The sequence below is a fragment of the Protopterus annectens genome, chromosome 5.part1, assembly GCF_019279795.1.
Source record: "Protopterus annectens isolate FY-2018-M chromosome 5.part1, PAN1.0, whole genome shotgun sequence".
Lineage (NCBI taxonomy): Eukaryota > Metazoa > Chordata > Ceratodontiformes > Protopteridae > Protopterus > Protopterus annectens.
In genome coordinates this window covers 680,373,495-680,386,892 of record NC_056736.1, presented here as the reverse complement: position 1 = coordinate 680,386,892, position 13,398 = coordinate 680,373,495, and the positions used below count along the sequence as shown (strand labels likewise).

The 13,398-nt window shown below is 37.5% G+C and overlaps 1 protein-coding gene across 2 annotated transcripts in view; it reads left to right on the top strand.

Moving 5' to 3' along the window:
• Positions 1-13,398, top strand: part of LOC122803597 (transforming growth factor beta activator LRRC32-like) — a 192,071-nt gene that overhangs the window by 28,429 nt on the left and 150,244 nt on the right. Inside the window, exon 2 of one of the 2 annotated variants that reach the window (XM_044073298.1) lies at positions 1,750-1,840. In XM_044073298.1, coding sequence (XP_043929233.1) covers positions 1,754-1,840 — 87 coding nt within the window. In that variant the 5' untranslated portion in view covers positions 1,750-1,753. Of the gene's footprint in view, positions 1-1,743; positions 1,841-13,398 lie in introns of those variants that run through there. The other variant, XR_006365130.1, reaches the window with a different exon arrangement.

The following is a 13,398-nucleotide window of genomic DNA, read 5'->3' as shown; positions in this document are numbered from 1 at the left end:
TTAGCCTATACAAATTATTAACAAACTGGTCTTAGATTGTAATTTGTCTCTAGCTTGTTAGTTTCAATTTTAGGTAGCACAGTCACTGATTACACTATGGTGTTAAGGGGAAGGGGAACTTGGTTAAAGGAATGATTTTAATGCTTTTATTGTCCTTAACAGAACCACCCTCTGTAACTACTCCCTTGCTCCAAACAACTTGATTATATATAAATAAGGAATGTGTTTAATGCTTTTCATTATGCTCAGCTAGGATCACTTGTTTGTATGCTTCAATAAAGGATATTCCATTTTTAACTTAGCTATGGACTACCTACTATTTTCTATTTGAGTATTTTGTAGCACATATTTTGCAGTTATATTTTAACTGCGGTGGTGATGCTGCAGTAGCGTTGTCGCCTCACAGTTAGACGTTGTCCGTTCGATTCTCAGTTAGAGCGTCTTCTGTGTGGTGACATGTGTGATTGGGCATTCCTTCATTGAAGGTTGTGCGTTAGGCCCGGTAAGCCAGCATGTAAAAATCTACTGCCAATCATTAGCGGACCTGGGTTCCGCTGTGGCGACCCCTAACCGGGAAAAGCCGAAAGACACAACAACAACATTTTAGAGTTATATTTTACAGTTCAATTTTTAAGCGAACTAAGTGCATAACATAATTTAGGAAGTAAACATCACACCCTCCACACTGCAAAGTTTCTTCTTGGTTTGTTTTAGACCCAGTATAGGTTGCATACTGGGCTTTTCTGACAATTTGAGGGATACCATGGATTTCTCTTTTTGTGGCTTACAAACATGGAGACATGGCAGTCGTCTCATGTGCCCCTCTGCACATGCACAGTTTCAACTCAGATTGCTTTACATAATAATTTAGGAGGAATAAACCAGAAAGGAATCACATTAGCTACACACTGTTTTATGTTTTTTGTTGAAAGTGCAAATGTCATCATGAGAGGAAGGGCAGTGAAGTAGCATTTTGTTCCTGTTTCCTTTAGGCCATTTTGTTAAGTGAAACAATGCCAGGAAGGCAAATGGCACAGCTCATCTGGTATTTTCTAAAGGAAAAGTAGAAAGCGACTTTTATCGCCATCCCTAAGTCACACTGCACAGGAAATAAGCTGTCCAGTGACTTGCAGTAAATATCAGATTCTTTATCTCATGGCATCAAAATAAATGAATAGAGTATAAGTAATGCAGTAAGCAACATATGACTTGAACTGACATTCCATTAGCCTTTTGTCTTTGCTACACCTTATGATTAACTGCAATGTGTCCTCAGTCTTTTATCTGTTCAGGGTAAATATTCCTCACGATGATGGAAATAAATAAAGGCATTGCTTTTGTTATGAGAAATTGCAAAATGTCATTTAAATACACGTGTGTGTGTGTGTGTGTGTGTGTGTGTGTGTGTGTGTGTGTGTGTGTGTGTGTGTGTGTGTGTGTGTGTGTGTGTGTGTGTGTTTGTGTGTGTGTGTGTGTGTGTGTGTGTGTGTGTGTGTGTGTGTGTGTGTGTGTGTGTGTGTGTGTGTGTGTGTGTGTGTGTGTGTGTGTGTGTGTGTGTGTGTGTGTGTGTATGTGTATGTGTGTGTGTGTGTGTGTGTGTGTGTGTGTGTGTGTGTGTGTGTGTGTGTGTGTTTGTGTGTGTGTATGTAAGTGTGAGCAAGAGAGACAGAGAGATCTTGTCTTGTGCGCGCACGTGTGTGTCGCTGTATACGGGAATTATTATCTAATATTTTTTTAATTTTCTTACAGAGCCATGAAACTATACCTTCTGCTTTTCCTGGCAGTTATGAATGTAGGGACTTCTACATATCGTCCCTGGGAAGCCTTTCCATGTCAAATAGTAAGAAACCCATTCTAAATGAAATATATGATGTATTCAATAATCTACAAAAAGAATGTACAACTAAACATTTACATATGCAAAAGAACCAATGTATTCTTCCTCCTTTCTAAATCATATCTAAATACAGAAGGGGATACACATCATGGTGAATTTGCTCTGAATTATATAAAATTGCTCATTAATAACAGAAACAAGTTTTGACATCAGATAACAACAGCTTGAGCCATTCAGTCTGTAAAAGTTACCACCTAATGGATAAACTGTAAATTCTGCTTTACAAACACTACCTTTATGTTTTACTTCTTAAAAATTAGTAAGATATGCATATGTAGTGTAAAATGTGATAATAATTTTGAGCATTTTAAGCATACTTTTCACAAGTGACTTCCATTAAAAATGAGAATTGCTATTAAATTTGTGTGATTTCATCTTTATAACAAGCAGGGCAGGAAATGTGAAAAAATGTAGATTTTGTCATCTAGAATGATTTCTTTCTTTCTGGTAAAAAATAACAAAATTAATTATATATGAATTATAACAATCCATGTTGCTTAAAGACATATCTAATAAAATACTACTAGTAGAAAAATTGAAAAAAAGTTTAGATTTATTGGAGCATTCCATAATTAGTGTTTACATTTTATACATTTTAAAAGCAAAACATTGATATCTTGTTTCAGTAAAATCCACAGTTTATGTATTAGTTAGGAACGCATACATACTAAATGAGTCAAGCTGTCCTTACTTGCTATTAGATCACTTTTCTTCAGTTCATATCAGGACTAATTCTGATAGGTCCACATTAACGGCACCAAGAACCAGATCAGCAGCAATTATAATTTGGGGAGATTGGTGTCGGACTTGTAATAGCCAAGAAGAACTCTGCCTGGGACAAACAAGAAAAAAACTTCCAGCAAAAACCTAATTCTGTGGAATTACTGTGTCAAAACATGTTTAAATTTTAAGGACATCAAAGTACTTACAATGAAATAGCATAAATGCAAGAAGAATATTTTGGAAATGAAGCATTTGGTTTAAGGTTGCAGGTTTAGAGCCTTTTGGTTTGAGATTTTTTTTTTGTTTGTGCACCAGTAAAAAGCAGTACATGTATGAAGTTCCTCTGTGTTTCTTTTCACTTGTGTTAGTGAAATTCTGAGGAATTTATAAAAGAAATCACAAACTATACACCTCTCTCTCTCTCTCTCTCTCTCTCTCTGTCCTTAACACTTTGAAACTAGACTTCTGGCAAAACTAAAACATATTGTTTGAGTACAAAAATGCTGTACGCTGTCCACAATACTGGGACTGGCCAAGGAGGTAGCAAAAGAGCAGGGGCAGTTTCATGAATGAAATGTAGTGAAGGTGGCTAGAAAGTGATGCCATTAACAGTAAAAGTATGGGACAAGTGCTACACAAAGAATTATACAACTTTGCTGGCAATAATAAGTACATTTATTTGACGTGAAGGAGGGAACACACTAGGAATGAATAAATAATGATATAACTAGGTGAAAAAATGTTGTACAATTGCTATAGCTTGATATGAGGTTGCTTGTACTTTCTAGAAATTTTTAGTGTTGTGAGTGTGTTTGTGTGTGTGCATGTGTGCGTGTGCGCGTGTGCGTGTGTGCGTGTGTGCGTGTGTGTGTGTGTGTGTGTATGTGTGTGTGTGTGTGTGTGTGTGTGTGTGTGTGTGTGTGTGTGTGTGTGTGTGTGTGCGTGTGTGCATGTGTGTGTGTTAGCTGATAAACTGTACAAGCTTGTATAAATGTGTTTTGAGAGTATGTGGACTCAAATTGTCAACCACTGTGGACCCAAACTGTCAACCGCAAGCAATATTTCCTGGAGAATTGTGATATGAGTTCTATAGGCATGAGGACTTTTAGAGGATGCAATCAAAATGAAGGACTTTTGAAAATCCATGCTTTTGCTAATGACTTGAGTTTGTGCTTCGAAGTAGATTTACATTTTGTATAGCATCTGCAAAAATTGTATAAGAATATCTCATAGACAAAGGAAGGAATGTAAGTATATTGTGCATTTCTGCTTCTGAAACTCAAACTCAGGAACCCCACACAGCCTTCCTGAAGACACTGGAGGGTATAAATGTATCTCCAAACACCATCATATTGGGTGACTTCGAATATAGACTGGGAACATTTCCTGGAGTTCATAAATTCAAATGCCATGGAACAGCTAGTCACTGTGAGGAGAAAATATACTAGATCTCATTGTCACAAACATGGGGACAAATCATTGGTGAGATCTGATCATAAGACCATAGTGAAGAACTTCTCTAAAGCAAACTTCACACTACTCAAGACTGGTGTGGTATCCTTCATGCCTTCTATGAACACCTCCAGGACTGCATGGATCAGGCAATCCCAAATAAAACCAAGACTCTTTCCACAAAGGAGTCTGGTGGACCCCAGCCATTAACAAACTTTACAATAAGAGGAGAAAGCTATTACATGATAGAACAAAATCCATAAAAGGGAAGTCACCCCTGATCATTATTAGTAAAAATGCACTCATAAAATCAACTAAGGCCAATTTTGAGAGAAAATTGCCATGGATTCAAAGGACAATCATAAGGCCTTTTTCAGCTATGTTAGGAACCTGGGTGGAAACTCACAGATATGCTCAGAATTAGTCCAAAATGATACAAAATCACTGAACCCACAGACATTGCCAACATACTGGCAGACAGGTTCAGTGCAAACAAATGAGGAATTAAACCCGCACATAAGGCAGCTGTTTAATCTCAGCAACAAGTCTAGTCTGCAAAGCTATGGAGAGGATCATAATGGAGCTCATAAACAAAGATATAGGGTCAAGGGAAGATCATGCCTTTTGAACTTGGTCGACTTCTTCAAATAGTCACCAAGGCCATTGATGAGGAAAGGCAGTCCATACAGCCTACCTGCTTAAATGTAAACCCATATGTCACAAGATGGTCACAAGTGGTGTCCCACAGATTGTTTGGCATCTACTTCTCAGAAGTACAGGCCAACATGGGAGGACTTTGGCTGACAAAGTTTGCAGATGACTGCAAACACTGATATCCTTCAGAAGGGACTCACGGAAACAGATAGCTGGTGCCAGAGCCATGGCAATCCACTAAGCACAGAAGAGGTTATCAGGGACCTGGGACCCAGGTTGACAGTGCCTTTCTTTTGACACTCACATTGCTAAAGTGGTTAGAAAGACCTTCTACATTGCCCACCTGATCATGAAGGGATTCACATCCAGATCTAGTGAGGTCATTGTTCCCTGTACTCTTCACTTATCAGACCAATGATCGAGTACACCCCCCCATCGGGGATGTATCTCACCCGACATCTGCAGCAATTGGAGAGACCCAAAAGTTCCTCACCAAAAGGATAAAGGGACTCCAAAATCTGTCATATGCTGCCAGATTGAAGAAACTCCAGCTCTATTCAGTCGCATACCTTCTGCTCCAGAGTGACACATGCCTGACATTACAAGGCCATGTCCAACCCGAATTAATGGACATGCTCCACCTCAAAAATCCAAATCCACCAAAACCACTAGATTATCACTCAGAGACTCCCGCTATGTGAATAAAAAATCGGGTCCATGAGGGGCCAGAGCACCTGCTGACTCTGTTCAAGAGAAATCTAGACCTGTGGATGAATCATCTCTGGGTCACTGCTGGACAGAGGCACAACAAACTAATGGGCACAGTATTTTTGCTAGGCTTATAAATGCCTTAGGGCAGATAGCCTAGTATAAACCTATGAACCTATGAACCTATGAACCTGTAGTAATTGCTTCTGGTACTCATGCTTTGTAACAGGGTTTTCCAGAATTGCTTTGTCAGAAATGGGTCTGTCTACAATTGTTATTGTTCTTTCCTATGTATTTTAACTTCTGTGTGTCTCTAGAAAAGATTTTGAGACACTTTTGTTACTCCCGTAAAAGCAGCCTCAAATACATTACAGAGATTTTATTCCTTCTGTACTAACATAAGTGCTTGAATGTACATAGACTGCACAAATTATTTACAGAAAATTAAAGGCACTGAGATGAACGGATAAAGATACAAATTATTTAGACTTGTAGCTCAGGAAAATTTAAGAGACCAACATTGTCTGAGTCAGCTAAAGCAGTGCAAAACATTGTTGCTTTCCCAGATTACTAGGTTTGTGATAGTAAGTGAATCATAAACTCTATCAGTAAATGTTGCAGACAAGAAAGAAACAAGCCAGTCTGTAGATATTGTGGATGACAATTCCCATGCAAAGACCCATGTTCAGCAAGTGGAAAGATGTGTGAAAAATGTGTAAACAATTTAATCATTCCGTCAGCATGTGTAAGAGATCAGGTAGTAGAAGAACTGGAATAAAAGGTAGAAATAACACATACAGCAAAGAGAAGTGGCCTGGGAGGGGGGCATGCTTAACAAATAGTTATAATGCCAGTGAAAATGATATGGAGAGCAGTAGCATGTATTCCAAACAAACCCTCCTCCATTGAAATACACCTTTCTTCTGTGAGCAGTCATTCCCCATTTTCTGTTATGCTCACAATCCTACTACCAAACTGCAAATGCTTGCAATATTTTAAAGCAAATTATAAAAAATATTTCCACTGGTAGACACGTATTAGAAACAACTGATCAATCCCCTATTTTTCAATTCAATGACTCTTTTAAAGCAGCTTCCCTTCTCATAGAAAAAATTTGTCCCTTTCAAATAATATTTTTCTGTTATCTATACCTTATTCAAGTCAAACAAAAAAACTGTTTACAGCTAAAACCTGGGAAAACAGAAAAATGATCCAAGTCCTGAAAACAAAAACAGGTTAATGATTTCTATAAACCTAACCAAGATAGTAGCAGGATACCATAAAGCAACATTATTAGAAAATCAACAAACCCAAGCATTTCTGGAATGTAATAAATAATACTATTGGTTGCTCTAACAACTCAAACAACTCTGTTGACAGTGCAAAGCATAATGGTAACTAGAAAAAGACAGAGTTGGGGGTTGGTACAATGGTTAAGGTGCATATTTCACAGACAAAAGTACAGGGTTTAATTCTCATCTTTAAAAGGGAAATTGTCTAGGCTTAAAATGCCTAGTAGGGGGTTGGTATAATGGTTAAGGTATTTACATCACAGATACAAGGTTTGATTCTCATGTTGGGTGGGTTTGCATAATGATTAAGGTCTTAATGTCATAGACACAAGGTACATGGGTTGATTCTGGCCTTGGGTTATTGGCTAGGCTTAAAATGGCCCTTCAGAACAGTTAACTTAGTATTCACCAATGAACCTATGAATACATCCTAGAAAACTCTTATGCTCTGACTTTCTACATGAATTCACCAACATCCTCCCTCACCTCTTAATATATCCCATCCTATCCTTCAGAACCTCCTATTTGCACTCTACCATTCTATGCTTCTTCTATAAAGCAGAGAGAGATAGGAAAGTTCTTAGATTCCTCACTAACTATTGGTTCCCCTGGCCCAATCAGACCTCTACCTTGATTCATCAACCTTTATCGCTCACACCTAATCCAATCACTTTATCACCTATACAATCCCTGCTTTTGCAAAAACATAACGTCTCAAGTATGGAAACAACTGTTACCTTTCTTTCTAAGATTACAAAAATTTGCAAAGCACAAGACTTGGGATTCAAATCCATGATTCCTTCACTAGGAAAACTTATTGGAAATGCAGTCAAGGTATCTGTTGCTGCTGGTAGCCTGTTTAACTGTGGCTTTGTAACATCTGCATTTGTCTATAGACAAATCAAGCATTCTTCCTGTACTGCCTTGCATATCCCTTTTTTTTTTTTTTTTTTTTTTTTTTTTAAGTTTGGATTCCAGTATTTTTCCTTAATCATTTGCCATAGTTTTTTTCTGTTACCATATGTCCTAATACTTGGTGATTATACTTAATTAGCTGTTTAGCCAGGTCACTTCGTAAATATGATAATTTAAGGCCCAAAGGGGTCAGGATAACAAAATTTTTCTCCCCACTGGTGCCTTCTTTGAAACACCTAAAAAATTCTTCAGGATGTCCCTTTTTTCTGTGGATTTTACCTAAATCTCCCTGCATGTCCTGCTCTTCTTGTATTACCCTGATATGTACTGTCTATAACTCTCCTGGAAAATCCTCAGGGTATAAAAGGTCCCCTTTTCTACAGATTCCCTTGCTTTGGCATCTGCCAAGGCATTACCTCGCAATTCAGCAGTTACTACACTGCTGTGCTTTTACCTTTAGGATGGTAAACTGACCTTGCAATTGATTTTGTGTAACTATATTCTAAGTTTCCTTTAAAACTATTGCATACTTTAAAGGTTTCCCCCACTGTCAACACATCCTCTCCTTGCCCATGTCATCATGTGCAGATGTAGGGAATTGACTACATAGGCACTGTCACTATAAATCTTAACTGGATTATAATGCTGCAAGACATATTTTACAACTTCTAGTTCAGCTTTTTGTACCAACACATAACCCAGTAGCCTTTTTAAGACTGATGGGTTTTGTCAGTGATCACTACTGAAAATCCTGTCCAGAATTTTCCATTTTTCTAAAATCTAGCTACATCTACATACACCACAGGCAAATTATGATTATAATCCACCTCTAATGGTGATGTTTCAAGATTTTCTAAATTGTATATGCAGTCATGCTCCTGACCTTCATAGCCCAAAAAATTATACAAATACTATTAGTCTCCTATCTGTATTTGTACATGTTTTTGTGCTGAACATAGTAATACATTTAGCAAACAACAGTCTAACTGACTCCTTCCATGATTTTATTCATTTCTGTCGAATTGAGCAGAGTTTTAATAGCTTGATGTGGGGTTCGAACTATTACGTTTGAGAACATTATTAGATATTCTGTTTGGTTAATACCCCAACAGGTAACCAAGAGCTGTTGGATACATGGATAGTATCCCTTTTCAACATGGGTCATTTTTCTGCTACAAAATGTAATAAGACATAAAGTAAGTCTTTTCCATACCTTCTACATTACCAAGTGGCCAGGATTGCAAGAGTACTGCTGAAATGGTTTCTTTCCCCGCTGCTTACAACATGAACAATTGTTCTGTCACTAGTGCTATGAGCTCAGTAGCCATAGCTAGTTTTTCCTTAAGAAGCTTTGATTCTTCTTCTTCAACCTGTTCCCATCTTAAACAGGGTTCTTCCTTTTGATTGGTTAACATTTTGTATAGAGACTCAGCAGCAGCTGCATAGTCCTCTATAAATTCTCTATTGCAGTTAATAATTCCTAAGAATTTATGAAGGTCTGGGATGGTCAAGGGTAGTTCCAAAATTCCCTTAACCCATTCTTTACATGGTGATCTTTCACTTGGTTTATTTATTGTTCCCAAGGATTTAACTTCCTGAGACATGAGCTGAATTGTGTCTTTAACTGTGAATCCTGCTTCTTGAATCGTTTTAAGAACCTTCTTAAGTTTTCTTAGGTGTTTCTCTACAGTTTCAGACTGACTTATGATGTCATCAATGTAGTGTATGACACTATCATCTGATTCTAAATTTTGCAAGATGTCCCCAGCTGGTTGATGGAAGATTACCTGGCTATTTTGGAAACCTTGCAGTACACAACATATCCAATGCTTTTTCAGAAAATTCTTTGACTAAAGCTTCCCATCATTTTAGACCTTGCTGGTAAAGTTCATTACTGTTTATCTTTTTCAGAGGTATTATCTTAACTATTATATATATATATATATATCTATATCTATATATATATATCTATATCTATATATATATATATATATGGGTCACCTTCAGATGCCCGACAACGCGTTTCGCCGACACGGAATCCGACGGGACGAAAAGACCGACAACGCAGATGACCAACAAGGTGAGAACCCGATGGACTCGGTAAGTGTGCGATCGAGTGAGGGATTTAGTGTTAGGGAGCGGACAGGTAAGTGTGCGATAGTGAGGGACTGTGGGTTTAGGGGTGGGTTAAGTGAGTTAGGGTTAGGGTGCAGGTAGGGTGAGTGTGCAGTAGTGTCGGACCTTGGGGTTAGGGGTGGGTAAGTGAGTTAGGGTTAGGGTGCAGGTAGGGTGAGTGTGCGGTAGTGTCGGATCTTGGGGTTAGGGGTGGGTAAGTGAGTTAGGGTTAGGGTGCAGGTAGGGTAAGTGTGCAGTAGTGTCGGACCTTAGGGTTAGGGTTTGGGTTAGGGATAGTGGATATGTTATGTAGTGTACTGTGTTGTTTACGTGTAGTGTGTTGGTGTAATGGTTTTCGGTGTTTTGCGTTGTCGGTGTTTTTTGTTGTCGGTCTTTTGGTGTCGGTGATTAGTGTGTTGGCGAAACGCGATTTCGGGCATATAAAGGTGATCCATATATATATATATATATATATATATATATATATATATATATATATATCATTCCATTTTTTTATATAAGATTGAAAGGCTACCACAAATCCTGTGAAACGTGTTGCTTCATAATGCACAATAAAGTCACCCAATTATTTTAATAGATTTGAGATGGACATTACTGGCAAAGCAAAAGGCTTTCTTAAAAGTTTAGTAAATGTTTTTTATATGCATTAATTGTTTGGAAGTTCTAATTGATTGGCCGTGTCATGTGTGCTGTGTTTTAAAGTATAAAATGTCTGATGTTCTAAATTATGAGTGAATACTGATGAAGGGTGTTTCCCGAAAGCTTTATTCTGTGATGTTAATAAACTGAGCATTTCCACTTGTTGGAATTCGTATCTTTTGTACTTCTGGTCTTCTTTGTGGTTAGCTGCAGGTAACTCCCATTTTCAGTCAAAGCAAAAGGCTTATCAGAAATGTTATTTTTGATTAAAACTGGATAAATCTTAGGAAAGCCCTACTGACCTTGTTGCAAACTTGTATATGGTTGTGACACTAATGTCTTATGACAAGAAAAACATAAGTGTGGGTATTTGCTATCACACAAAAAACATCCTTCAGTCAATGGCTTATGTTTACCCAAATACTGATCATATATTGTAATCCATTTAAAAGACATGCTTTGTCAAATGATACTTTTCCAAAAATACCTGTTTTATATTTAGCATCAGAGATGCTGCATTCAAACCATTTTTTTCAACAAAGACCCTATCTGCATTATCATATATATATATATATATATATATATATAGAGAGAGAGAGAGAGAGAGAGATATATATGAACTGAATGTGGGCATTTTAAACTAAGCTCCTGAATGGCATCCATGTTATGACTAAAAAGAGGTTTGCCGCAGTCGGTCAACAAAACACAGGCGATCAGGCTGTCGTTGGTGAAAAGTGCTGGCAGACTCCTCTTCAGATGAATTGATGGTGAAATGTGTCAGAGCAGATGCATAACATAATGATATCTTGTGTTCAGCAAAAGTTCAGGAAGCAACTGGAACTGCTAAGCTGTTCTCTCCAACAGGAACAAAAGAGTTGGCATCAATTAAACTGAACATAATTGCAGGAAAGACCAGGTATAAAAAATAGATTCTAGAGGCTTTGGCTCCCCATTGAAAGAAATAGCAAGCAACAGGCTCGCACTGTACAGCTGTTTTTGTACAAATTGTATTTGTTATACTACAGTCAAGCATACCTCTCAAGTGTACAGATTTTCGCAGAATGTCCAGATTTTTGCCTTATATTTTTGGTCCGTTTTTATTAAAATTGTGGTTTTCTGGCAAATTAGTGGCAAATCATTAAAGACTGAAGTTAGAAAATAATGACAGACATTTGAGTTTTAGATTTCATACCCTTCAGAAAATTCATGCTAATGCAAAACCTGTTGTTCTATCAACTAAGTTTGTAAGAGCAATATTTCAAAATTGTCCCTATTTGTACCACTTTTTTATGGCTTTGTCCAGATTTCTTACTCTAGGAGGTTGAGAAGTATTTAACAGTTACTCTGTCAAGATACATCAGTTCTTCATAACATGGCTTGATATACTTCTATGCTTCCAACAACTGTCTTGCACCAATGATCAATGCACAGTTGATCAAGATGGCTCTGCCGATGCTTGAAAGTCTCTTCTTTCCATAGTCTTTTTAACATTCTGCTTTTAACACACCAAATAATGGAATCGTCTTACAGTTCTTTATCATCACCTTGCACATTCCTGCTGATGCAACTTCTTTCAGAAAATATTGTCTATTTCAACAGAATTCTTTGTCAAATCAGGCAACCAGGTTTTATTTTTCTAGCCCACAAACCAGGTTTCTATCTAGCTAAGCATTATGTACCTGACTTAAGTTGCTGTTTTTCTAGCTACTTGTCACACTTATGCTAATCTGTACAGAAATGAACATTCAAACTGTCACATAGTTTCTACAAGGAAAGAACGAAGTAACTTAACCTTTTTCAAACTGTGCATATGTTACAGCATTTCCAAGAAGGGAAGGTTACTTTATTTCTATCTCTATCAGCTGTCATTATGAAATTCCATTGTGACATTCCATGGTGAACAATTACCTTCACACATGAATGGAACTGTTCAACAAATGTGACAACCTTCATAATGTGGGCTTCCATAGATGTCAGACTGAAACTTTGGTCTCAGGGTAGTAACGAATATGCAAATTATTGTTATTGCTATCTGGTGAAAAATATATAGAAAATAATACAAAAAATATAACTCTCGCATTATTTTATGGGTAGAATGGAAGAAGGAGAGATGTTGCTCTGCCAGGTTAATAATCAGAAAAATAAGTACAACTGTGCTTTTACTATTGTTAATCATGGCCCATTTCATTACAAATTACTAACAATAAACTTGTAGTATATGCAACACCACGATTACACTCCAGTGTCATCAAAAAGACAAACTAGATAAACTATTCAATAGAATAAGACCTGCTCTTACCAACTGTTACCCCAGTTAAATACCGTTAAGTTCAAGTCTTGCACTGGTCACTAAGACATGGCAATGCTGGCCAGCAAACCACAGTGGCAGAATTAAAAAAACACCTTCATTTCCGCCTACTGTACCTGCAATCTCTCCCTGACTTTGTATCCAAATATGGCCCTGACATGTTGCTGCCCTTTCAACAACACTTGTTAAGTACTACCTGCTTTTGAAAGTCAACAAACACTTCACACTTTTTTTTTATTTGTTTGTTTTACTGTAACTAGTAGTACATGGAGCGGATAAATCTTCATGTACTGCAAAGAATTATGATCGGGATTCCAACTGTAATCTAAGAGTATGTGTTTACAACATGGATGCCAAGCATTACCTCTCAAGTTTCACTCTGAAGGCGAATTTCTTGGCATTCATCTCTCAAAAACATGATAATGCATTTGCAAATGGAGACCTGGTCATAATCATCTACGTCCAACATTGAAAAAAGCCCACTCCACACATACCCAGTGCCACAAAAATTGATACCTGGCATTTGGTACCTTGAGCATCATTAACTAACATAGGTATGTCAGGGTGAGGGTGCAGGCAGTCTAGACAACTACTTGAGGAGGATGTTTTTAAATGTCATTTTTTGGTGTGTGATCCTAAAAAAGTCTGTGTCTCTTTTAGCAACAGCCCACTAA